The 25,118-nt window shown below is 70.5% G+C and overlaps 4 protein-coding genes across 4 annotated transcripts; 2 read left to right on the top strand and 2 right to left on the bottom strand.

Annotated features, from left to right (window-relative positions):
• Positions 1 to 556: 556 nt before the first annotated feature.
• Positions 557 to 1,228, top strand: FNR2 (hypothetical protein; the record flags this gene model as incomplete). Its single annotated transcript, XM_009041076.1, has 1 exon — positions 557 to 1,228. One exon carries the CDS (start codon positions 557 to 559, stop codon positions 1,226 to 1,228), a length of 672 nt encoding a protein of 223 aa, XP_009039324.1.
• A 3,521-nt stretch (positions 1,229 to 4,749) lies between these two features.
• AURANDRAFT_60218 (hypothetical protein) lies at positions 4,750 to 5,335 on the bottom strand (the record flags this gene model as incomplete). The annotated part of the gene is made up of 1 exon (XM_009040978.1): positions 4,750 to 5,335. One exon carries the CDS (start codon positions 5,323 to 5,325, stop codon positions 4,903 to 4,905), a length of 423 nt encoding a protein of 140 aa, XP_009039226.1.
• A 10,011-nt stretch (positions 5,336 to 15,346) lies between these two features.
• On the bottom strand, positions 15,347 to 18,063 carry AURANDRAFT_65925 (hypothetical protein; the record flags this gene model as incomplete). Its single annotated transcript, XM_009040977.1, has 3 exons — positions 15,347 to 15,935; positions 15,998 to 16,476; positions 16,606 to 18,063. The coding sequence occupies 3 exons, from the start codon at positions 18,061 to 18,063 to the stop codon at positions 15,347 to 15,349; spliced, it is 2,526 nt and encodes an 841-aa protein (XP_009039225.1).
• Positions 18,064 to 18,447: 384 nt separating this feature from the next.
• AURANDRAFT_65924 (hypothetical protein) lies at positions 18,448 to 21,393 on the top strand (the record flags this gene model as incomplete). The annotated part of the gene is made up of 5 exons (XM_009041077.1): positions 18,448 to 19,095; positions 19,350 to 20,017; positions 20,522 to 20,549; positions 20,813 to 21,025; positions 21,250 to 21,393. 5 exons carry the CDS (start codon positions 18,448 to 18,450, stop codon positions 21,391 to 21,393), a joined length of 1,701 nt encoding a protein of 566 aa, XP_009039325.1.
• Positions 21,394 to 25,118: the final 3,725 nt, after the last annotated feature.

Here is a 25,118-nt window from a genome sequence, read left to right as displayed (position 1 = left end):
CGCCGCCGCGCCCGCCGCCGCCGCGCCCGCCGCCGGCGCTCCGGCGGAGGCCGAGGTCGCGCGCATCGTGCAGGGCCTGCTCCCGGACGTCGTCTCGCCCAGGGCGGGAAACGAGTGATTCAACGTCGCTTCAACGTGAGCGTTCCGCGCGCGCGCGTTCCAGAGAAAGCATCCACGCGTCGAGAGCGCTCCGAGGGATGATCGCTCGTCCAAAAATCAGCCGAAACGAGTCGAAAACGGCCGGGAGAGAAGCCTTTGAAGTTGGGAATTTCGCACTCTTTTTACCGCCCAGGTCTCGCCCGCGCCGGACACGTACGTGCTCACGAACGAGAACCTGGTCCAGCTCCTCGTCGCGCAGCACGCGCGGCTCCAGGTCGTCAAGTCGCGCCTCGCGGCCCTCGAGGCCGGCGCCGCGCCCGCGGGCGCCGCCGCGGCGCCCGCGGCCGCGGCGCCGCGCGCCAAGGGCCACGCGGTCGTCGTCTCGGCCGAGACCGTCGTGCCGGACACGCCCGGCGGCTCCGCGGCCATCGCGCACGTCGTGCTCGACGTGGCGGGCATGGACTACGTCGAGGGCCAGTCCGTGTCCGTGCTGCCGCCGGGCGACGACGAGAAGACGGGCAAGCCCCACAAGAAGCGGCGCCTCTACACGATCGCGTCGAAGCGGCCGGAGCCCGGCGCGGCGACGTCGGAGCTCGCGCTCTGCGTGCGCGCCGTCGGCGTGACGTCGCACTACATGAAGGACCTCGCACCGGGCGCGGAGCTCGCGCTCGAGGGGCCGCTGGGCAAGACGATGGCGTTACCCGACGACACGTCGGGCGGGCTCGTGCTCATCGGCACGTCGACGGGCGCGGCGACGTTCCGCGGCTTCCTCGAGCGCCTCGGCGACCTCTCGGCGACGGGGCCCGTCGTGCTGCTCCTCGGCGGCGCGAACCGCGAGGCCATCCCCTACGTCGCGGAGTTCGAGGCCCTCGCGGCCGACCTCGGCCCGGGCAAGCTCCGCGTCGAGCTCGCGCTGGGCGGCGACCGCGTCGACGACGGCTCGGAGACGACGCTGCCCCAGCGCATCGCGGACTTCTCCCTCGTCGTCAAGGAGATCATCGACGCCGGGGGGCACATGTACGTCTCGGGCCTGAGGGGCATGCTCAAGCCCTGCGAGGCGGCGCTCGGCGACTTCGTCGACGTCAAGGCCCTCAAGAAGGCCAAGCAGTACCACGCCGAGGTCTACTAGGCTCGTCGGCGCCTCCGGGCCGCGGCCGCCACACGGAACTTCGGCGCCCTCGCCCCGCTAAAGGCGTACTGTCGCGCTGCTCGCTGCCGTGGTGCGGGTGCTTAGGACGCCTTCCCCGGGCGGACGGACCGCCGCCAGAGGTCGACGGGCGCGTCCGGGAGGAGCGCCGCGAGGCGCCGCGTGTCGTTGGCGTAGACGGGCTCGAGGAGCGCGGCGAGCTCCGCGAATCTCGGGTGGCCCTTCTCCTTCTTGTAGTTCTTGTGGGCCGCGTTCGAGTGGACGACCTTGTGCTTCGCCGTGCCCTCGCGCGTCGGCGGCGGCGCGCCGAGGAACGTCGCGAGCCGCGACCGGATCTCGAAGCCCTCGAGGGTCAGGAGCTCCTCCATGAGAAAGACGGCGAAGTCGTTTCCGAAGGCGTCGAGGAAGCTCGAGACCTGGCGGTGCCAGCGCGACGTGACCAGCACCTTGCAGACGTGCGTCGCGGGCCCCGTCCGGCAGCTGTCCAGCGACCAGCCTCGCGCGTCGAGCTTCGCGAGCTGCGCCCTCGCGACGTCGACGACGTGCGCCGGCCAGTCGACGGACTTGGATCGGTCCGACGCGTCGTCGCTTTTGCGGTCGCGGTTCACGTGGTTCATGCGGCTCCAGAGCCGCGACGCCGCGGAGCATATGGACGCGACGACGCGCGCGGCCGGGTACGCCCGCCGCAGCTTCGCCGCGCACCCGGGCATGCCGAGGTAGTTCGCGCTCTTGTCCAGGCCCGCGCCCGGCCGCGACTTCGACCGCTGCAGGAGCTGCTCGTAGGCCGGCCTGACGCCGCCGCCGAACGAGCAGTTCGGGTAGTTCACCTCGCCGGCGAAGCCGTTGAGCTTCACCTGGGCCTGCTTGTCGCGCCGCGACGGCCGGAAGCCGACGAGGGCCGACACGTGGTAGGCCAAAGCGTTCGTGCCGCACTTGCCGGCGCCGGCGACGACGATGAGGTTCCTCGTTTTCGCGGCTGCCTCGCCGAGGACGAGGAGGAGCGTTAGTATCAGGCGCATGGATGCGGCGTTGGTCGAGTGCTGCTTTCAGGCGCTGCTCCAGGTGCCGCTCTCCGGGGCTGCTGAAGCGCTCATCGGCTCACTTCACCTAGCAGCGCTGGCCGATGATGATCTGATGATGCCCCGATCTCGGCCTCGCTTCGCCGCGATTCTCGCCTCGCGCAGCGCACCGCCCGAAAGCGCGACCGCGCCACCACCGAACCATGTCGGACGTAGCCGTCGTCGTCGCGGACCTCTCGGACGCCCAGGTCGCGGCGCATTTGGTGAAATTCATCGCGGCCCACGGCGCGCCCGCGCCCGGCGAGGCCGAGCCGTCGCTGCTTTCGACGTCCATCGGCGCCTTCTACAAGGTCGACGCGCGCTACCAGGACGTGATCACGAAGGGCCAGACGCGCAAGTGCCGCGCCTTCGTCGAGGCGCAGCCGTCGCTCGCCTGGGCCCAACCCACTACGGGCGCGGCGCGGCTCTACGCCGCGGGCGCCGCGCCGCCGGCGCCGCCGGCGCGCGCGCGCCGCGGCGAGGTCGTGACGATCAGCCAAAAGGGCTTCGGCTACCTCAGGCCGGAGCACGCGACGAGCCGCGACGACAACCTCCGGTTCAAGCACGTCAAGGGCCTCGCCGTCGGCGCCCTCGTGTCGTACGAGGCCGTCGCGGACGGCGACTACGGCGCGGCGCGCGTCGTCGCGGTCCCCGGCGCGACTACGGCGAGCGCCGCCCCGGGCGCGGCGACGGGCACGGTGGTGACGCTCAACGCGACCAAGGGCGTCGGCTACGTGCGGCCCGACGGCGCGACGTCGCGGGCGTCGAACCTGAAGTTCACGACGTCGAGGGGCGACCCGCGGCGCCTCGCCGTGGGCCTCGCCGTGACCTTCGAGCCGTCGGGCGACGGCAACGCGACCAAGGTCGCCCTCCGCGGCGGCGCGCCGGGGCTCCCCGCGGCCGCGCCGCGCGCCAAGTCGCCCGCGGCCGCGGCCGCGCGGCCCAAGTCGTACGCGGCCGCCGCGGAGGCGCCGCCGCCGGCGGCCGCGGCCGCCGCGGCGGCCGCGGAGAGCGGCGAGCTCCGCGGCGTCGTCGCCAACGTCTCGAAGAAGCGCTTCGGCTTCATCCGGCCCGACGGCGCGACGGACCGCGAGGACAACGTCTTCTTCGCGTTCGCCAACGCCGACGAGTCCGTGCTCCGCGTCGGCGCGGCGGTCAAGTACCGCGTCTCGCGCGAGGGCGGCCGCCTCGCGGCGCGCTGGGTCGCCCCGGCCGACGCCGACGGCGCCGCGGCGCCGAAGGACGGCGCCGACGGCCGCGCGAACGGCCGCGCCGCTCTCCCCCCGAAGCAGAACGGCGCGGCGTCGCCGAAGAGGAACGGCCGCGTCGTCGACGACGGCGAGGCCGCGATCCTGGTCGCCGAGGCCGAAAAGCGGGCGGACGCGACGCTCAAGCTCTACGAGGAGATGGAGGCCAAGTACCTCGCGGAGAAGCAGCGCGCGGACGCGGCCGTCGCCGAGGTCGAGGCCGTCTGCGCCCAGTTCACGCGCCACTGCGAGGCCGGCATCGCCGAGGCGGTCCGCGCGAGCCGGAAGCTAAAGCGCTAGGACTTACGCCGGCGGCGGCGGGCCGTACGCGTCGCGCGCCTCCGCGAAGACGGCGCCCCCGACGGCGGAGATGGACTGCCAGGCGAGCTTCGTCGCGAGGACCGCGGGCCGGAGCAGGTCGCCCGCGTGGCGCGCGACGGGCTCGACGCGGCGGCCCGTCTCCGTGTCCATCAGCGCGGCGACCGGCTGGTGCAGGAGCGTGTCCGCCCACGTGTCGCGCCGCGCGACGAAGACCGCCGACCGCCGGAGCCGCGCGACGCAGCGCCAGGGCTCGCCGCCGCCCGCCGGCGCGTGGTCCCAGGCGACGGTGACGCCGCCGTCGGACGCGTCGTCGACGTCGAGGCGCGCGGCCGCGGGGATCACGTCCAAGACGGACGGGAACGCCGCGAAGGGCTCGAGGCGCACGACGTCGCCGCGCTCGGGCTCGAGGCCGTAGGGGAGGTACTCGACCCAGAACCGCGGGCCGTCGGGCTCGGCGCGCGCCTCGAGCACCGACTCCTCGCCCGACAGCAGCGTCGACACGTCCGCGGCCGCGCGGTTCGGCCGATCGTCGTCGGCGCGCGGCGCCTCGATGACCAGCGGCGGGATGCTACCGTCGGAAAAGGCGCCCTTGCGCACGGCGACGAAGAAGGACGGCGTCTTGCCCTTGAGCACCGCCGTCTCGGCGCCGTAGGCGCAGGACACGCGGCGGCCGCGGAGCTGCGCCGCGTCGGCGCGGATGCGCAGGTGGCCGCAGACGCCCTTCTGGTGCTCCGCGAGGAGATGTGGGTCCGGTGCCGTGGCCATCGTCGGCACCGGCGCTCGGTGCTCAGGCTGCTCCCGGACTGCTCGGCGACGGCAACGTGCGGTGTTGCCCCCGGGAATCGCGCGTCCCGCGCGCCCCGCGGCTCGCCGTCTTCGAGGGTAAAGTCGTGGTTATAGGTGGTTGGTTGGTTGTGAGCGGAGTTTGCGCGCGCGGAGCTCCGAAGGAGCGCCCGCCCGGCCGTGCCGCCCGCCGCGAGAACTCGCGGCGGCCGGCGCGGCCACACGCGCACGGACCGTCGGCCGCGCCTTAGAGGATGGAGCCCGCGTTGGAGGCGATGCGCGGCCAGAGGTCGGCGCACTCCTTGGCGACGGGGCCGTTGATCGCCGAGCCCTTCATCTCGCCCTTGTTGTTGACGATGACGGCCGCGTTGTCCTCGAAGTAGATGATGAGGCCCTCCTTTCTGCGCCAGGGCTTGCGCTGGCGGATGACGACGGCCGGCATGACCTTTTTCCGCAGCTCGGGCTTGCCCTTCTTGCACGTCGCCATGACGAGGTCGCCGGGGCACGCGCTGGGCAGCTTGTTCAGCCGGCCCTTGATGTTGATCACGGAGATGATGAACAGGTTCTTGGCGCCGCTGTTGTCGGCGCAGTTCATCACCGCGGACATGGGCAGACCCAGGGTCATGCGCATCTTGTTGCCGAGCGCATCGGGCTTGTTGGCTCCGCCCATCGTGAAAAACCTGCGGAGGAGGGGGCGTTCGACGACGGCGGCGCGTGCGAGGGCGAGCAGGGCGTGTGGGGTAGTGAGGGCGCCCCCCGCGGCGTCTCTCGCGGGCCCCCGCGCCGCGCGCGTCGTCGTCGGGCCGACCGGAGAGCATCGGCGAGCGGCGAGGCGAGAACGACGGCGTTTTTCGCGTCGTCGCTTCCGCAGCGCCGCGCCGTATGCTCTGCTGGCCAGTCCCGACGCTCTCATGAGGAAACGCGCGCAGCGCGGCAGCCGGTCGCGGGGACGCCGAGCGCATACGAGATCAGCGAGCTGTCTCGAGCTGCTCTCGCCCACGGCCTCAGCCGGGGCTAGAGCTAGGGTTAGTATGGCCGGGGGTCCGGGGTCGCCGTTCTTGGAATGATGCTGGGCGCGCGGTCGGCCTTGGTCGTGATCCACTGCACCCACGCGTCACGACGTAGTGTGGACGCTCGCGGGCGGGCGCCCGCGGGTGGCCGCCCGCGAGCGCCTGCCAGTTGCAGCCCTTGTCCGTGTAGATGCGCGTGGCGCTCTGCACATGAGCTCTGCAGTGCGCGGCCCGAGTAAGTGCACTGGCACTGGCTTAGTTGGGACGACCAAGGTTGGGCAGGCCCGGACGTTGTGTCCCAGGCCGCCGCAGTGCGAGCACCCGCCGGCGCTGGACACTGTGGCACCGGTGACCCCTGAGGACACCACACACACAGGAGGGCGGCCGCCGCCCGCGGCCGAGGCCCCTGATCGGCGCAAACGAAAGCTCCATTTAAAAACAAGCGCCGCCGCCGCCGCGCCCCCCTCCATCAGTAGCGGTTCTTCCGATTGGTCGCGCGGGAGATGACGGAGTCGGCGACGGAGAGCTCGGACATGCGGGAGAGCTTGTCGTCGTCGTCGCGGCGGTTGGAGCGCTGGTTGAAGCGGGAGCTCGCGTGGCTCGCGACGGAGCCGCTCCGGTGCGAGAGCGCGCGGACCGTGGACGCGGTCGACCGGTTCGAGCCCGCGCGCGCGGACGCCGAGGACGACGAGGACGAGGACGACGAGCCGCCGCGGCCGCGGCCGCTCTTGCGGGGGCTGGGCTCGGGCTGGGGCAGGGTCGACGTGTCGCCCTCGACGTAGTGGGGGAAGGCCGCGGCGAAGGCCGTGAGGCCGCGCGAGAGCACGTAGACGTTGTCGAAGCCGCGGTGCGCGAGCTGGTGCGCGGCGGCGGCGGCGAGGCGCTCGTCGTTGTCGTAGAGGACGATGAGCATGCCCTCCTTGTTGCGGAAGCGGTACATGTCGCCCTGGACCTTGTCCTGCATGAGGAGCCGCTGCGGCAGGCTCCGGGCCTGGAGCACGTGGCAGTCGCCGAACTCCTCGGGGGACCGCACGTCGAGGACGAGGTAGGGCCGCTCGTAGGTCACGGCGGCGTCCTCCTCGTAGACGCAGACGCGGGGCCCGTTGCCCGGGTCCGCGCCCGCGCCGAGCGTGTCGAGGCGCTCATCGTCGATCTTCTCGTACTCCTCGAAGAGCTCCGCGAGGTCGTCGCGCGAGATGCGCCGGAAGGTCTCGTCGCGCCGCATGAGCACCTGGCGGTTCGTCAGGTACTTGACCTTGGCCTGCGTCGTGCCCGACGACACCTTGGCCCGCACGTCGGCGTAGCGCGCGTTCTCCGGCACGCGCGTCTCGTAGCCCCGCTTCGGCGGGCCGGCGATGCCGTTGTTGGACATGCGCATGGTCGTCGACGGCATCCTTTTGAAGCGTGCGTCCGGGGCCGGGGGGGCGGCGCGGGGGGGGGCTGCGGGCGCCGGTGCTCCCGGGTGGTGGCCGCGGGAGTTTAAGACGAAGGGCAGCAAACCGCAGGGACACTCGGGGCAGCCTTGCCTTCGGCATCGTGAAACCTTTCGGGTGATCGCCGCGGGGCTGCATCCTCATCGCCGCGATGTCGCGCGGCGGGTGCTACGAGTGCGGCGAGGAGGGCCACATCGGCCGGGACTGCCCCGTGCGCGCGGCGAAGCGCGCCGGCGGCGCCTACGGCGGCGGCGGCGGCGGCGCGCCCGTCGGCGGCGCCAACGGCGCCTTCGAGACCTGCTTCGACTTCGCCGCGGGCCGCTGCAACCGCGGCGACGCGTGCCGCTACAGCCACGACGGCGGCGCGACGGCGGGCCGGGCCGACGGCTGCTACGAGTGCGGCCAGATGGGCCACTTCGGGCGCGACTGCCCCGTGCGCCTCGCGAACGGCGGCCGCCGCGGCCCCGGAGTCGGCAACTACGCGGGCGGCTACGCGGCCGGCGGCGGCGGCCTCGGCGCCTACGACAACGGCGGCTACTACAACCGCGGCTCCGACGGCCGGAGCCGGAGCCGCAGCCGGAGCCGCCGCCGGTCGCGGCGCCGCCGCGACGACAGCGACGACTCGCGGTCCCGGTCGCGGTCGCGGCGCCGCGGCCGCCGCCGCCGCGGCGGCTCCTCGGACTCGGACCGCCGGTCGCGGAAGAAGAAGTCGCGGCGCCGCGACGACTCCAGCGACGACGGCTCCCGGGACCGGAGCCGCCGCCGCAAGTCGAAGAAAGACGACCGGCCCGACGACGGCGGCGGCGACGGCGACGCCGGCGCCGCCGACGACGCCAAGTCCGACGACGCGTCGCGCCGCAGCCGCTCGCGGGATCGGTCCCGCCGCAAGTCGAAGAAGTCGTCGCGCGACGACGACGGCGCCGAGTCCGGCGACGACGGGTCGCGCCGCTCCCGGTCCCGGGACCGCCGCAAGTCGTCGAAGAAGAAGTCGTCGCGCGACGACGACGGCGCCGAGTCCGGCGACGACGCGTCGCGCCGCAGCCGCGAGCGGTCCCGCCGCCGCGGCCGCCGCCGCCGCGACGACTACAGCGACGACGACCGCGAGTCCAAGAAGGAGGACGACGCCGAGGCCCGCGACGACTAGGATGGCACTAACTTACGTCACCGACAGGATCCCGGGGTGGCCGTTGAGGTGCTTCGTGAAGGCGTTCGTGAAGTTCGCCGTCGGCGGCGCGGCGACGGCCGCGGGCACGAGGCATTGGCTGTCTCTGAAGAACGAGTAGATGCCCGCGCCGACGCTCTCGTGCGCCGCCGCGGTGACGCGGTAGCCCACGTGGCCCGCGTCCGCGAAGGCCTGGTCGACGTCGTAGGGCAGCTCCGACTGGTAGAAGAAGACGCGGCCCCGCTCGCCGCGCCAAATCATCTGGTCGCCGAGGGTGTGCTCCACGGCGAGGCCGTAGGCCACGACGTCGTCGCCGTCGACGACGAGGCCCGTCTCGCTGTAGCACTCGCCGTCGGCCACGAGGTGGTAGACCTCGCCGGGCCGCGGCGCTTCCCCGGGCGCGAGCGCCGCGTGGTCCGCGCGCCAGAGCCAGACGTTGTCCAAAACGACGCCCGCGCCGGCGACGCGGACCATCGTGTCCGCGCGCGCGGCCCGCGACCCGGGCCCGCCGACGCGCGCGAAGACGTCCGAGAGCACGCCGCCGTCGCCGTCCCACTCGAGGAGCGACGAGCCGGGGGGCGCGTCGCCGGCCTGCAGGACGACGCCCGCGAGGCGGACGCCCGGCGCCGCGACTGTGACCGCCGGCGCGCCGGTCGCCGGCGCGACGAGCGTCGCGAGGCCGAGGCCGAGGACGACGGCGTCCGCGCGGCCGACGACGAGCCCGGCGTCGAGCTCGTAGACGCCCGGCGCGAGGACGACGTCGAGGCCGGCGTCGAGCGCGCGCTGGAGGGCCTCCGCGCCGTGCTTCGACGCGTCGGCGACGAAGACCCGCTCAAAGGGCACGTCACGCGACGGCTCGTCGAAGGCGTAGCCCGCGGCGCCTCGCTTCATCTCGGGCACGCGGAGCGCGTACGTTTCGCCGTCGACGACGACGAAGGGCTTCTCGGCGACGAGCGGCGTCGTTGGGACGACGCTCGCGCGCGGCTCGACGCCCGGCGCCGAGCTCGCGCCGACGCCCTCGCAGCCGACGTAGACGAGGCTCCAGGCGCCGCCCGTGGCCCCGCGCCCGACGGCGACGTTCCGCGACGCCCACTGCTGCTGCGACCCGAAGTCGACGCGCCCGCCGACGGCCGCGTTCGCGAGGAATCCGCCGGACGCGTAGGCGCCGCCGTCGTGGAGCACGAGGTCGCCGCCGACGCGGACGCGCCGCAGGGGCGCCGCCTGCGACACGGCCCAGCGCAGGTCGCCGACGCGCTCGAGGTTCTCCATGCTTCGCCAGAACGTGTCGAGGCTGCCCGCGCCGCCGGCGCGCTTGTCCATGGCGTCGACGTAGATGCCGCGCGGGCCGGCGACGACGACGTCGCCGGGCGACGCGCCGAGGCCGTGGACGCTGACGTAGTAGCCGACGGCGACGTCCATCTCGTAGGCGCCCGGCTTGAAGAGGAACGCGCGGCGCTCGTCCGAGAAGTGGCCCGCCGCGCGGTCGTTGAGGGTCGTCGAGAGCCGCGTCATGACGGCGTTCGCCTCCGCCGCGTCGTCGGGGCCGAAGACCGTGACCGAGTCCGGCCAGACCGGCGGGTTCGGCTGCAGCGGCGGCATCTCCGCATTGTGCTGTGCCGTGTCGATGTCGAGCATTTGTTGTTCAGCAATGTGCTGTGCCATACCGATGTCGAGCGAGTCCGCAGCGAAGGTTGCAACGACGAGCACGACGAACGAGCTTGGCAGAGGCACCATCTTCAGGAGAGCGCTCTCCGCAGATTCCGCTTCATGAAGTTCGCCGGGGGTACGCGCCAAGCCCAGACTCGAGAGACGAGTGCCTCCCGAGTTCTACTCGGGTCGCCCCGTGGACGTCGACTACGGCTTACTTGCGAGTGCGGCGGTGTGCCGGAGACGACGATCCCCGGGCTCACAGGACCGTGTAGCAGGCCCCCATCTCGCCGTCGTACGGGCCCCGCGCGGCATGGTCGGCGGCGAGGACGCGAACTCGGAGGCCGCCGCCACCGGCGACGATCAACTTCCCGGCGCCGTCTTTCGGATCCACGAAGAGCTGAGGTCGCCGCCGCCTTCGCGCCGACGACCGCGCTCGTCTCGACGACGAGCCGCGGCGGCGGCGCGCGCTGGGACACTGGCACGTCGATCGCGCTGAGGCCCCGCGCCACTATCGACGCCGCAGTACGCGCCCCTGCGCCATCTGGCAGTACGGGGACCGCGCAGGTCGCTCTTAGATTAAATCGTAGCCCGATCATCAGAAAACGGGACCTCCGAAACCATAGCGCAACTCTGACTTCGTATTAAACCCCCTTAGAACCTAAGATGACCGAGGAGCGGTGGCAGCGGTAGGCTAGCGGTGGGTAGCACTGCAGGCAGTGGGGCCAAGGCACTCGTTTCCCGGAATCGCATTCCTGCCACATAGTGAAGGTCAGGCATCAGAGACCCAGAGACTAGAGACCTGGGCATCGAGCATCAGACCTGGGTTTCAGACTAAGAGAGACCTGGGATTGAAACCCAGGCCCTCGAATTACGAAAAAAACCTAGAAGTCGCCCAGGGCGTGGTCCAGGTCGCCGGCGGTGGGCCACAGGTGGACCACAATCACCTCCATCACCTTCAGCAGCAGCAGCAGCAGCAGCAGCAGCGTCGTCGTCGTCGTCGCCGCCGTCGCCGCCGCCGCCGCCGCCGCCGCCGCCGCCGCCGCCGCCGCCGCCGCGCGCGCGCGCGCGCGGGCATTCGAACCTACAATCAGACACAGAACGGCATAGGGAAGGCCATTTTAGCTCAGTGGGTGAAACTGTGACGGTAATAGACGGGATCCCGAAATCGAGTGGGCGCGCGCGCAGCCCGCAGCCGCAGTGATCGACCGAATGTACTCCGCCAAAAGGATGGGGCAGCGCCGGCGCAACTCACTGGCGTGCTCCAGTGCACTTCCTTGGCCCGGGATGGGCCCCGATAGCGGTTCTGGCGGCGTCGGGGCAGCCCAGACGTCGCATGCGCACTCCTGCGGACAAACGGGTTGGGGCATCCTGTCGTCAAGCGGCAAACATATCTGTAATTTATATAGGGGGGATAATAAAAAAAATGGACCTCCAAAAGACCTGGGTTTCATACTCAAAAAGACCTGGAAAAGCATCAAACCTGGGAATCAGACCAAAAGACCTGGGTTTAAAACCTGAGCATCGGACTTCACTACTGCCACAGCAGACGCTCATCCACGGGTGAGTGCGCCCTCCCCGCTCCGCAGTCCCGCGCGTCCGACCTATACGCCTTCGCAGGCACCGCAAGCGAGTCCAACTCGCACCCCGCAAGCCGTTCATTCGGCACCACAGCAAGCGAGAGTCCAACTCGCCCCCCGCAAGCCGTCTTTCGGCACCACCACCATGAAGCACATCTCCATCATCGCCCTCGCGCCCGCGTTCGGCGTGGCAACGTTCACGGACCAAGGTCTCAAAGACGCTGTCGCCGCGTGGCTCGCGAACGAGGAGATGGAGCACGGCGAAATCAGCGAGTTCGACACGTCGGGCGTGACCGACCTGTCGAACCTCTTCTACGGCGCCGCCGACTTCAGCGAGGACATCAGCGCCTGGGACACGTCGTCCGTCACGAGCCTGCGCAACCTTAACGAACCAATCCTTACGAAACTTGGCACCGTATCCGAGCGGTCCTGGCATATCTTGGCCGAGCGCAGCCCTGAAATTGTACCGGGAATCACGTTATTTCATCGCTGCGCGATGCGGGCGATGATGTGCCGCAACCCAAACCGTGCGTGCTGACTTATTTTTTTTTGTTGAAGTTCAACTGCATAGGCCCGCGGCGGTTAACGCATGGCAGTTGGTCGGTTAACGCGCTGGCCGTTGGTCGTTGGTCTCATGGCTGCGGCTGCCGCGGGCGCGCCCGTCCCGCGGGGCCCGCTGGTCCTGCCCGTGCCCCTCGTGTTCCGCAACCCGGAGGCAGGACAATGGTACCATGCGATCAAGGCCATGGGGTGGCACTACGAGAGGTTGTGCATGTGGATGGCGAATGCCCGAATGGAACTAGTGGAAGCGACAACTTTGCGGCAGCAATTGGCGGCGGCAGAGGCACGTGCCAAGCAGCTCCAGGACAATCTGGACAAGATAGAGAAGAAGAAGAAGGATGAGCAGAGGAAGAGGAAGAACCAGAATAGAAATGTCAGCCGATTGTTGAATGGTGTGACCGGGAAATATGGCGACGAGGACGGCACCGATTTCATCGACCAGTCTCAGTGCTCTGAGGATCTGATCAAGTGGGTGAAAGCAATGATTGCGTGCACACCTGGTTATGGGCGGGAGCAGAGAAAGAAGCTGCTCAACGAGCTGTTCCAGAAGGCTTGGAACGGTCTGTATGCCCAAGAACGGCTGCTGGCCATGCAGAAGGCAATGAAGCTGCAGCCAAGACAGGTGGTCTGGCACATGACTGACAAGCCTAGGTGAGTCTCCCGCAATTTCAGAGGTCTATCGGTCACACAACTGCAGAGAGACCTGGGATTGAAACCCAGGCCCTCGAATTACGAAAAAAACCTAGAAGTCGCCCAGGGCGTGGTCCAGGTCGCCGGCGGTGGGCCACAGGTGGACCACAATCACCTCCATCACCTTCAGCAGCAGCAGCAGCAGCAGCAGCGTCGTCGTCGTCGTCGCCGCCGCCGCCGCCGCCGCCGCCGCCGCCGCCGCCGCCGCCGCCGCCGCCGCGCGCGCGCGCGCGCGGGCATTCGAACCTACAATCAGACACAGAACGGCATAGGGAAGGCCATTTTAGCTCAGTGGGTGAAACTGTGACGGTAATAGACGGGATCCCGAAATCGAGTGGGCGCGCGCGCAGCCCGCAGCCGCAGTGATCGACCGAATGTACTCCGCCAAAAGGATGGGGCAGCGCCGGCGCAACTCACTGGCGTGCTCCAGTGCACTTCCGTGGCCCGGGATGGGCCCCGATAGCGGTTCTGGCGGCGTCGGGGCAGCCCAGACGTCGCATGCGCACTCCTGCAAGGGGTAATAAATAGTATGGGGTGGCAGCTCAACGAGATTATGTTGCGCGAGCTCCTCGTACTGCAACCCATCGTTTTGGGGCAATGTTGACGACTTTTGGCCGGGGACTTTTCGACGCCGCCGTCGTCGACGCGGCCCCAGACGGACCGCAGCGGTATTCGCTCCCCCGCGAAGGCGCCCGCGACAAGACTTACGCGTCCGGGCGGTTCGGGTCCGGTGGAAGGAAACCGAGGCGCGCTGGAGGGCACCGTGTCCGGTTTGGCGCCACGCGAGGAAGGGGGTTTTGGGGCAGCTCTTGGACGTGTTCGCGATGATGATGGTCGTGGACCGTCTGCTGGCGCTGCAGAGCCCTTCGTTGGTACCTATGGATGGGCTCGAGCATCTCAGGACACGAAAAGTTCTCGACCTCGAATGCCCGCACGCTGCCCGAGAAACTGTGTTGCGACACCGTCGGCGCCGGGGCTGCGCAGGCTCTGAGATCGTGGGAAAAGTGTGTCCTGAAGGTTTCGAGCCCCCCGCGGGTACCCATAGGGCGCCTCCAACCTCTAAGGACAAGAAAATATCGCACACTCGACTCACACCGCCGCCCTCTCGTCCCGCCGCCGAACAACCGTCGCGCTCGCGAGCCAACGCAATGATCTCAGCAGCCCAAATTCGCTGCCCCGCCCCGTCGAAGGGTTCCGCAGCCGCGCCGCGCCGCGCGACCCGCCATCGTTGCACTCAGCCCGCGCGCTGCGGCGTGGAAGAAGAAAGAAAACGCTAGCGGCGGCCCCGAGTAGTACGAGGACCTCGCGTTTCGCCTGCCACCCCATCTAGATTTATATCCCCTTGACTCCTGCGGACAAACGGGTTGGGGCATCCTGTCGTCAAGCGGCAAACATATCTGTAATTTATATAGGGGGGATAATAAAAAAAAATGGACCTCCAAAAGACCTGGGTTTCATACTCAAAAAGACCTGGAAAAGCATCAAACCTGGGAATCAGACCAAAAGACCTGGGTTTAAAACCTGAGCATCGGACTTCACTAGGCCGTGACGGACATGTACCAGGCGTTCATCATGGCCGCAAATTTTAACTCGGACATCGGCGACTGGGACGTGTCGTCCGTGACGAATCTGCAGTCCGCGTTCTACAACGCCCGTGCGTTCGACCAGGACATCGGCAGCTGGGACGTGTCGTCGGTGAAGAACATGTACTTTTTGTTCCGCGGCGCGAGCGCATTCGACGCGCCCATCGGCGACTCGCTACGGTCATCGCGGAGTTCCTGAGCGAATTCCTGCGCGAGGGCGCGGACATGAACGTCGACATCTCGTGCGAGGAAGACGACGGCGGCGCCCGATTCATCGTCGGACGCGTCAAGGCGCTCGCGTCGGACGTGGTCGGGCTCGCCTTCGGAGACGCGGAGGAGATGGCCGAGGTCGCGGCCGAGATGCAACGGACGATCTCGGAGAACCGGGAGGAGTTCGACCAGCGCGTCGTCGAGGTGCGACTCGAGGAAACGGAGACCAACTACGAGGAGCCGACGCCCGCGCCGTCCGCGAAGCCGACGCCCGCGCCGTCCGCGAAGCCGACGCCCGCGCCGTCCGCCGAGCCGTCGGCCCAGCCTTCCGGGTCACCCAGGCCGTCGGCCAAGCCTTCCGCAGCGCCAACCCCCGCGACGAAGCGCTGCTCGAAGTTGAAGAGAATCGGCGAGTGCGACGCGAGCGCCAAGTGCGAGTGGATCGCCGGATCGCACAAGTGTCTCGAGGTCTGCTCGCGGTACGACGGCAACTCGAAGAAGTGTTCGAAAAAGAAGCACTGTCGCTACAAGAACAAGCAGGGCGCCTGCAAGACGAAACGCGGGTGCGAATACCGGAAGACGAAACCGAAATGCGAGAAAGACGCGCGGTGTCGCATCAGAAAGCTGAACGGCGCGAAGAAGTTCGACGGTGAGGGCCAGAAGAAGCGCCTCTGCGTCGACAGGCGCAAGAAGAAGAAGCGCCAAAACAAACGGGCACTTCTTCGCGGCGCGAACGCGCGCGCTCGCGCGCCCGCGTACCACGAGTAAATTAATCGACCCTGAGGCGTCGCCGTCGGAGTCGTCAAACAGCACGCTTAAAACACCTTCGCCCCCGGCTCGTGTGGGTTTTCCACGGGCGCGTAGCCGGGCTGGACCGGGTTGTAGGTGCCTTGGACGACGCTCCCTTCCACGACCTGTCCGGGAACGACCTGGCCCGGGACGACGCCGTAGGATGGGGCCGCGCCGCCGCCGACGACGGCGCCCGTGACGACCGCGGCCTGGGGCTGGTAGGCCGGGCCGACGACCCGGCCCTGCTGGATCGGCTGCTGGTAGGCCTGGCCGACGATCTGGCCCTGCTGGATCGGCTGCTGGTAGGGCTGGCCGACGATCTGGCCCTGCTGGATCGGCTGCTGGTACTGTGGGGCGGGCTGCGCGTAGGCTTGCGGCGGCGCCGGCGCCGTCTGCGTCATCTGCACCATCGGCGGCGGCGCGTTCTTCAGCTGCCGTTGCCGGTGCTGCACGCACAGCACGATGCAGCAACAGCAGATGAAGGGCAGCATGCAGAAGAAGATGATGAGGACGATGTCGCCGGCGGTGCAGTGCTCGCTCTCGATCTTGCCCTTGTTCGCCCGGAAGTAGTCGGACGTCTCCGACCCGTCGTAGCGCTCGCAGAGGCAGCCGAGCCTACCGAATGCGATGGTGCTTCGTTTCCCCCGCGCTCTCGAAGACCGTCGCGGCCGCGGGACGCCGCGCCGCGCTTGGCGCCGCAGGGCACGTCGACCCACTTGTCGTCGCCCTCGTAGCCGATGGCGGCGCACTGCTCGATCTTGCAGATGCCGTAGTCCTGGGGCTCGCCGCCGCGCCACGCGGTGAAGTCGTTTCCGCTGTCCTCGCAGGCCTGGGACGTCCAGCGCCAGCCCGCCTCCGGGTCGTCGCGCGCCGCGCCGCCGATCTGGTACGTGCCGACGTAGCGCCACTCGTCCTCGCCGGCGAACATCTTCGCGACGTCCTGCTGGGCCTTGTTCTCGATGCAGGCGAGGGTGCCCCCGTAGGCCGCGCAGCCGCTCTCGCAGCGCTTCATGCCCGAGCCTTCGTCATCGTCGTCACCGCCAGAGGTTTTCTTGAGGGCGTAAAACTCCTTGCCGCTGAAAATGTCGTAGTGCGTCTGCTTGACCATCCAGGTGTCGCTGCTTTCGAGGCTGATCGTGTCGAGGCGCCGCGGCGCCTGCGGTCCCCCGTCCCGAGCGAAGACCAACCCCAACATGAGGACGCAGCGTTCCATCATAATAATGCTCTCGATATGCCAGTTTCACAAGATGGTTCAACAATGTGATGTTTACCCGTCGAGAGTCACGCGCGCGCGCGGCGACGCGCCTTCGAACTGGCGGGCGTCTGCGGCGGACGTCGGCGTGTCCGGCGCGAAGCCCCGGGGCCGCGCGAGGAGCCGGCCGGCGACGGCCAGCGCGGCCGCGGCGGCGACGACCTCGGGCGCGCCGCAGCGCGCGGCGATGAGCGCGACGAAGGCCGCCGTCGCCGCGACGAAGGCGACGCGTGACGCGGCGCGCGACCGGGACCGGGGCGCCGCCGCGGCCCCGAGCAGGAGCAGGTCCGACGACGAGCTCCGCTTCAGCTTCGGGTAGCCGAGCGCCTCGTCGAGCGCGAGCGGGAGCGAGAAGTTCGTGAGGCCGAGCAGGAGCACGGACGTCCAGTCGACGACGAGGCCGAAGGCGCCCGAATCCTTGGACGCGCATGCCAGCAGCCAGACGGGCCCCTCGAGGGCCCACTTCCGCGGGCCGAAGACGTCGAGCGCGCGCGCCGCGGCCGCGAGGTAGGTCTCGATCGCCGCGAGCTGGGACACGTAGAGCAGGAACACGCCGAAGGCGTCGCCCGCGTCGCCCCCCCGCGCCATCGCCAACGCGACGTGGGGCTCCGCGGCGCCCGCGCCCGCGCCGAGCGCCGCGAGCGCCGCGTAGGCCAAAGTCGCGGCGGCGACGGCGGCGTCGGAGCCGCGCCGCGCGCGCGCCGCGCCGCCGTTCGCCGCGAGGGCCGGCACGGCGAGGACGAAGGCGAAGTTGAAGCACACGGGCGCGAGCGCCGCGGCCGGCTTCGGGCCGACGGCCGCGACGTCGCCGAGGGCCCGCGCGGCGCCGCGCCGCGCGACGAAGCGCGGGAACAGGAGCGCCGCGCCGAGGAAGCACGCGGCGCCGACGCACTGGGGCGCCGCCGCGAGCCGCCGCCGCTTCTCGACCGCGCGGTCGTCCTTGGCCTTGACGGCCGCCGCGTCCTTCGCGAGGCGCGCCGCGTAGGCGCACAGGGCCAGCGTGAGCGCGACGCCGCGGCTCAGCTCGACGGCCGGGCCCGGCCGCGGCTCGTCGGCGCGGCGGCAGCCGACGTCGACGCGGGGCCCCGCGGCCGCGGCCGGCGCGCGCAGCGCCACGGCGCAGCGGACGCCCGTCGCGCGCAGCTCGAGCGCGTCCGCGAGCTGCACGCACAGGATGATCTGCGCCAGGCCGCAGGCCAGCAGCGCGGCGACGCACGCCGCCGCCGCCGCGGCCGCCGCGCGAGCGCCGAGGACGTCGCGGCTCATGGACGCGAAATCGCCGACGCCGCCGGCGCCGCGCCGCGCCTCGAGCTCCGCGACGACGGCGATGGCGCGGCGCGACGTGAACGCCGCGAGGAGGCCGAAGCCGCCGATGACCGCGACCACGACGCCGGGGCCCGCGTCGCGGCCCGCCTGGGGCAGCGTCACGAACCCGGGGCCATTCATCGTGTTCAGAAGCACCACGGCGATCCACTGCCAGGACGGCGCCATCCGAGCGTTGGGACGGCTACCTCAACGGCGACCCGAACGACGAGGCGCCATGTGTTGGGGAACGCAGACGCCTTTTTTTTCAAGGGCAGCCCCAAACCGTGAGCTGTGAGGAGAGTTCTCTCCTGGGTAAACAACGACTTTTGTATCCGCCAGCCCCGTGATCCTCGACGTCGTGTCATCCACCCAGCTCTCCCTGTTGCGGCGCGTGGTCCGCGAAGGACATGGCGGCGATGGAGCAGAAGAAGAAGGCGCGCGGCATGCGCCGCGGATCCCTCCTGCGGGCGAGCCCTCCCAGCGTCCTGCGGTCGTGACGATTTTCGAGAGTTTTTGACTGGGAAAACAATGAAAGGTCGTCACCGACGTGCTTGTTAGGACCCGAGCCGCATGGTGATCGACGCCGGCGACGACGAGGGCGCCGGCGACTGCTTCATCGACGCCACGGACCGCATCCTGCACGTGGCCAAGTGGAAGGCCAACGGCGACGAGGCCGCCTTCGCGGCGCCCATGGAGAAGCTCTGGGAGACCTTCGAGGCCGACGCGCCGGGCTGGAAGTGGATCGCGGTCGCGCGCGACGGGCCGACGTGGCTCGCGGTCATGCTCTTCTCCACGGACAGCGACGCCGTCGCCTACAGCGAGATCCTCGCCCAGGCGCCGGCGCTGGCCCAGGGCCACGTCGTCTACGACGACGCCGTGCCCATCCGCAAGAAGGTCGCGGCGAAGGCGCTGCCGCCGGGCGCGCTCCTCTGGCTCTACTGCGTCGAGGTCGACAAGAAGGACGCGCTCGCCGAGTTCGAGGAGCAGCTGATCCGCAAGCTCGACAAATCCATCTTCGGCTTCGCCGTGACCAAGCCCTTCCAGGGCGGCAAACGGCTCTCCTTCTCCGCGATCGCCGCGACGAAGGCGGACCTCGAGGCGTACCGGACGCGCGTGCTCAACCCGCTCCTGAAGACCATCCCGGTCAAGACCGTGCCCTACGACGACATCGCGCCCATCTGCGGCTACAACGACGCCGAGCCCGAGGACGGCGACTGCGTCATCTCGTGAAGGTTCGACGCACATCGAAGGTAACTCTGCCTCGATCCGGGCCTCCGTGATACGTACAAGATGAGGTCTAGGGGCTGGGACGTCGTCCGTGAGTGAGTGCAAGATGAAGTAAATATCTCGAGCCCACTGCGGCCGACGAGCCCTTGCGTCTCCGCCGGCGTCGTGCGCCGACGCAGCCGACAGCCGCCACACAGCTGACAGACCGACACAGAAGCCACACACACGACCGTTGTATGATGCAGCGGCTCTCGTGGTTCGCGCTCCTCGCGACCGCGACAGGCTTCTTCCAGCACCCGCCGTCGCGCCGCCCCCCGACGCTTCTCCGGGCCGGCGGCGGCGACGACGCCGCGTCGCTCTGGGCCGAGGCCGCGCGGCTCCGGCGCGAGATCGCGGCGGACATGGAGGCCATGCCCGCGCCGGAGGCGGGCGCCGCGCCGGCGCCGGCTCCGTCGAAGGGCCTCTCCGTCGTGCTGCCCATCGCGAGCCCCGACTGGACGATCGCGGACACGGAGTGCTTCTTCGAGCCGCGGACGGACGCGGCCGCGGAGCTCCTGGCCATCGACGTGCCCGTGCCCTGCGGCGTCATCCTCGAGGAGCGCGACGACAAGAACGGCGCGCCGATCATCGTCGTCGGCGCGGTCGGCGAGGGCTCGAACGCCGAGGCCGCGGGCGTGCTGCCGGGCGACATCCTCCGCGCGACGACGGCCGTGAAGCAGCAGATGGAGATGCCCACGTGGCAGCTGCTCGGCGGCGGCATCGGGCGGCCGCGGCTCTTCCGCTTCGTCTTCGGCGCGGACCTCGACGCGCGGCCGCCGCGGACGTTCGAGGAGGTCCTCGGCGCCGTCGCGAGCAACCGCATGGACCAGGAGCGGCGGCCCGCGATCCTCGTCGTCGAGCGGCCCGCGGCCCCGTAAGACGCGCCTTAGAGGTTCGTCGCGGCGACGGCGTAGTACATGTGGAGGAAGGAGAAGATGGCCTGCCCCACGGCGCCCGTCATGATGAGGCCCGTCGACGTCAGGGGCCAGATCTTGCCCATCTTCTTGTAGTACTTCATGCAGTCGTCGCGGTCGTCGAAGCCCCAGAAGGTCTGGGCCGTCGACTTGGACTTGTCGCCGCAGTCGTGCCAGTAGTCCTCGCAGTTCCGCTTGTAGGGCCCGCCGAACTCGATCGCGACGGACACGACGTCGTTGATGTTCTGGTCGTCCAGGACCTCGAAGTCGGAGCAGGACTCGAGGCGGTCGCTGAGGTAGAGGTCCTCCATGTAGGCCTCGAAGCCGTTCGAGTCGATGTCGATGGACACGTCCGTCGGCATGCGGTCGTAGCAGAAGTAGGACGTCTTCGGGTCGCAGCGCTTGCGCGTGGGCACGTCGCCGCGGAGGAAGTCGTACGGGTTCTTCTCCCAGCACCTGGGCAGGACAAGAGAGATGCAACGTCGCTTCAACGTGAGTGTTCCGCGCGCGCGCGTCACGGAAAAAGCATCCACGCTTCGAGACCGTTCCAAGAGATGATCGCTCGTCCAAAAATCAGCCAAAACGAGTGGAAAACGGCCGAGATATGAGGCTTTGAAGTTTGGAATTTCGCTCTCTTGTCCTGCCCTGCCCAGCACTTCTCCTGCGCGCCGTCGCTGCAGGGCACCTGGGTCGTGATGTAGTAGCAGTCCGTCGTGTCGCCGCAGAAGTCCCAGGACGTGCCCTGGCCCGCGTAGAGGAGCGACGCCACCGACATGAGCTGGATGACCATGCACATGAGCGCCGCGTTGTGCGCGCCGCCGGGCTTCTGCTGGCAGCAGCAGAGCGTCGTGAACGCCGCCGCGAGGCTCAGCAGGCTCGCGCCCATGCAGAGCACGCCGGACACGACGGACGGCTGGAAGGGGAACACGGCGATGCCCGCGATGGCGAAGACGAGGCCCACGGTCGCCGTGAACACGACGAGGATCGACACGTCCCGGAGCCTGCGGCGAGGCGGGTCTCGGCGGCGCCGCGCGCACGCGCGAGAGACGCCGCGGGGACGCGCGGGCGGTATTCGATCTCCCAGACGCCGCACAAGTAGTTGCAGCAGTCGCAGTGGCACTTACACCCGCAGACCATGGCGGTCCGCGGGCAGCGCGCGGCGGGCGGGCGACCCTTCTTTGGCTCGCCAGAGGCGGTCTTCCACGACGCGACGCACGCGTCCTACCCCGTGGCCGCGTCGAAGAACACGGAGGCGCGGGCGGGCCACCGCGCGCACGCCGATGCTGATGGCGTCGGCCCCGGGGCTGCCGATGAATTTTGCCGAGGCTGGTGCTAGGCTAGGAGAGGTTAACAGCTAGAGGGCCTACCCGGGGGGTTTGCGGCACCAGGCCTCGCGGCACTGGGACTCCAAGCCTAGCCGCGACCGCCACGGGCGGTCGGGCCGGCATCTAGCTCCGAGGGGCCAGGCGCGCGGGGGCTCACTCGCAGTCCGTGGACTCGCTTCGCGGCCCGCGCGGACATGCCATACTCAGGGCGGGTCCGGTTTTCCATCCAGCATTGGCGCCGGACACGGCCAGAACGCACGAGGTTTCTAGACACCGCGCCGACGCCGCCGTCAGGGTCAGAGAACTGCGTTCCCCCCGGCGCCCGCCTTTCGCTTGAGCGGCCTTCTCGGTTCGCCGCCGCTCAGAGGGGATCCCCGCCCGATACGGCCCGTACGCAGCCGGGACTTCGAGGTCCGCGACCTGGGACCGCCGTTGCGACATCGTGCTCTGAGGAGCAGCTCGTTGACGATGCGGAACCGGATTGACACCGCCCCTTTGTCAGCTACAGCCTTGTCCTTTGACACGAGGCTGGGAAGACGAGGCCACCGCACCCTCCGGGAAGAGCTTCCAGAGGACTGGGCGAAAACACGACGCTGAAAAACCCCGCCCCCGGGAAAACCCGACAGGGAGAAAAACCGGAGGCTGGGAAAAGCGAAGTGCGAAAAAAAACCCTGGTGTTGTCCGAGTGTCAATCCGGCCCGTAACCATATCCGCGGCCGGCTCGAGGACGCCCCGCAAATCGGCCCACGCAGCACCAGAGAAACCGCGCGTCTCCACCTGCCATCCTGGCGACAGCGGACCCACCCGCCTACAAAGGGAACAGCCGAAAAAAGAACAGGGAAGGGCGGCACGGCGAGAGAGGGACGGGCAGAGGCCCGAGACCTGCGCCCTGTCCCCACGCACCTGACCAGCTGCGGCCGCGTCGCCCAAGACCGTACACGGGGCTCTCCGAGGCCCCGACGCCGCGCCGCTCCGCGCGAACCGCCGCCCGGCCGCCCACGCGCCGCCGAGCCTAGCCCGAGCACAGCTGCGCGCGCGGGGCAGCGCCTGCGCACCGCGAGCGGCCCCACCTCGTACGCCTCGCCCAGCGGCCGCCCCACGCCGCCGCGGCGCGGCCCAGCGCCGCGGCCGCCGGCCCCAACGAAGCGTAGCGCCAGACGCTCCGCGCGTCGCAGCCGCCGCCGCCGCCGGAGAGGTGCCCGCCGCCGCAGAGCTCGCTGCAGTCGTCAGAGGACACCGCGGCGCTGGTCAGCAGGGCGAGCGACGAGGCCGCCCGGGCCTCTCGCGGCGGTAGCGGCAGCCCAGGCGCCGGGCCGAACGCTGGCCCGCGTCGAGCCGCTCGGATCGACCATCGGCTGCCGGAGAGGGCCCCCTCGGTTCAAGAATGCACCTCGATGCCTTCAAGCAACCTGATCGCCATCCGGAGAGCATGAAGCGCGCCCGCGGCGCCGGCGCCGGCGCCGACGACGGCGCGGCCGCCGCGCCGCGGCGGCAGCGCCGCAAGCAGGCGCACGCCTCGCCGGCGCCGGCGCCCGTGCCGGCGCTCGCGCCAGCGCCGGCGCTGGCGGCGCCGGAGCCGGTGCCGCAGACCGACTGGCGCGGCGACCTCGCCACTGTCATCCTCTCGGCTGCGGCCGAGAGGATGGCGGAGGGCGCCGCCGAGGCGCTGGCGCCGCCGCGCGCGGCGGCGCCCCGCGGCCTCCAGCGGGTCGTCGCCGCTGTGCGCGGCGGCCTGGGCGCCGTCGCGCGGCTTGCCGGCGCGCGCGCGAGCCGGCGCGGCACGGAGGCCGCCGCGCGGTTGAGGAGCCGCCTAGAGGGCGCGTAGGCGCGCGACCATAATCTCCGCCCGTGTCGCCCGGCTCGGTTCTAGCCCGGAGGCTCAGCCCGGTCTTCGCGCCGGGCTCCGTGGCCTGACCCGCGTCCGCGAGGACGATGGACCCGACGGCGTCGCCTCCACGCGTCGATCAGGCCGGCCCGTCGTCCGACCCACCCTCCGAGCCGCCGCGCGTCGCGTCCGGGAACATGACGCCGATCGTCGTCGGGCGCTCGCGCGCGGCCCACTCGCTGAGTGTCGCCACGAGGACGTGCGGCAGCAGCGCGGCGAGGTCCTCGTCCAAGCCGGAGAGCCCGCCGCCTCCGAGCCACCGGGTGAGCTCCGCGTGCGTCGGCGGGGCCGCGTCGTGGGCGTCCTCGCCGTAGATCGCGAAAGCCTCGAGGACCCTCGACCGGAGGCCGCGAGCGCGGCGGCGGCGGAGCTGGCGATGAAAAAACTGCGCGCCGCGCGCCCAGGCGCTGCTCCGGCCTGGAACCGCCCTCCGAAGGCGCGCGGACGATCCGCGGAGCGAACATGTCGCCTCGCGCGCGCTTCGGGTCACCCGCGCCCTTAGGCAGGCCCACGCCTCCCAGAGGCCGCGAGCGCGGCGGCGGCGGAGCCAGCGGGGACGTGGGCCAGCCTCCATGAGGGCCGGCGCGGACGCGGCATGGGTCCAGGCGGCCGCCGCGAAGGCCGAGTCGACGCGTCTCTTTCCCGGTCGGAGCAGTGACCTGCCGGCGCGGGCGACGGCGCTGGTGTCGATTCATTCTGTAAGGCCGCGGCCGCTCGGGCCAGGCATCAGACCCCCTATTTGGGCAGCAGGCGCCACGCGGCCGAGCCCACAGGCCACAGCGGCACCGCCGGCGTCGCCGCCGTGCTTGTGGGTCGCGCCCGGGTCCGCCGGGCGAGTCGCGACCGGAGCGGCACGCGTGGGGCGGCCGCGTGGTCGCCACGGGCCGGCCGAGGCCAGGGCCGAGACGACCTTCGTCCAGAGAGAGGAAATGCTGGCGGCCGCCTGGCACGCCACCGGCGCCGTCGCTGTGCTTCTGGGTCGCGCCCGGGTCCGCCACGCGGGCCGCGACCGGAGCGACACGCGTGGGGCGGCCAGATGGTCGCCACGGGCCGGCCGAGGCCGGGGCCGAGGGCGCGGGTGACCCGAGGCGCGCGTGGGGCGACGCGTTCGCTCCGCGGGTCGTCTGTGCGTCTTTGGAGGGCGGTTCCGGGCCGGAGCCGCGCCTGGACGCGCGGCGCGCGTTTTTCCAAAATTCAATTTCGCCGCCGCCACGCTCGCGGCCTTCGGGGGACGTGGGCCAGCCTCCACGAGGGCCGGCGCGGACGCGGCATGGGCCCAGGCGGCCGCCGCGAAGGCCGAGTCGACGCGTCTCTTTCCCGGTCGGAGCAGTGACCTGCCGGCGCGAGCGACGGCGCTGGTGTCGATTCATTCTGTAAGGCCGCGGCCGCTCGGGCCAGGCATCAGACCCCCTATTTGGGCAGCAGGCGCCACGCGGCCGAGCCCACAGGCCACAGCGGCACCGCCGGCGTCGCCGCCGTGCTCGTGGGTCGCGCCCGGGTCCGCCGGGCGAGTCGCGACCGGAGCGGCACGCGTGGGGCGGCCGCGTGGTCGCCACGGGCCGGCCGAGGCCAGGGCCGAGACGACCTTCGTCCAGAGAGAGGAAATGCTGGCGGCCGCCTGGCACGCCACCGGCGCCGTCGCCGTGCTTCTGGGTCGCGCCCGGGTCTGCCACGCGGGCCGCGACCGGAGCGACACGCGTGGGGCGGCCAGATGGTCGCCACGGGCCGGCCGAAGCCGGGGCCGAGGGCGCGGGTGACCCGAGGCGCGCGTGGGGCGACGCGTTCGCTCCGCGGGTCGTCTGTGCGCCTTTGGAGGGCGGTTCCGGGCCGGAGCCGCGCCTGGACGCGCGC

This window comes from Aureococcus anophagefferens, assembly GCF_000186865.1.
Source record: "Aureococcus anophagefferens unplaced genomic scaffold AURANscaffold_18, whole genome shotgun sequence".
Lineage (NCBI taxonomy): Eukaryota > Pelagophyceae > Pelagomonadales > Pelagomonadaceae > Aureococcus > Aureococcus anophagefferens.
Note: the sequence above shows the minus strand (reverse complement) of the source record. Positions and strands in the feature narration are given on the sequence as shown.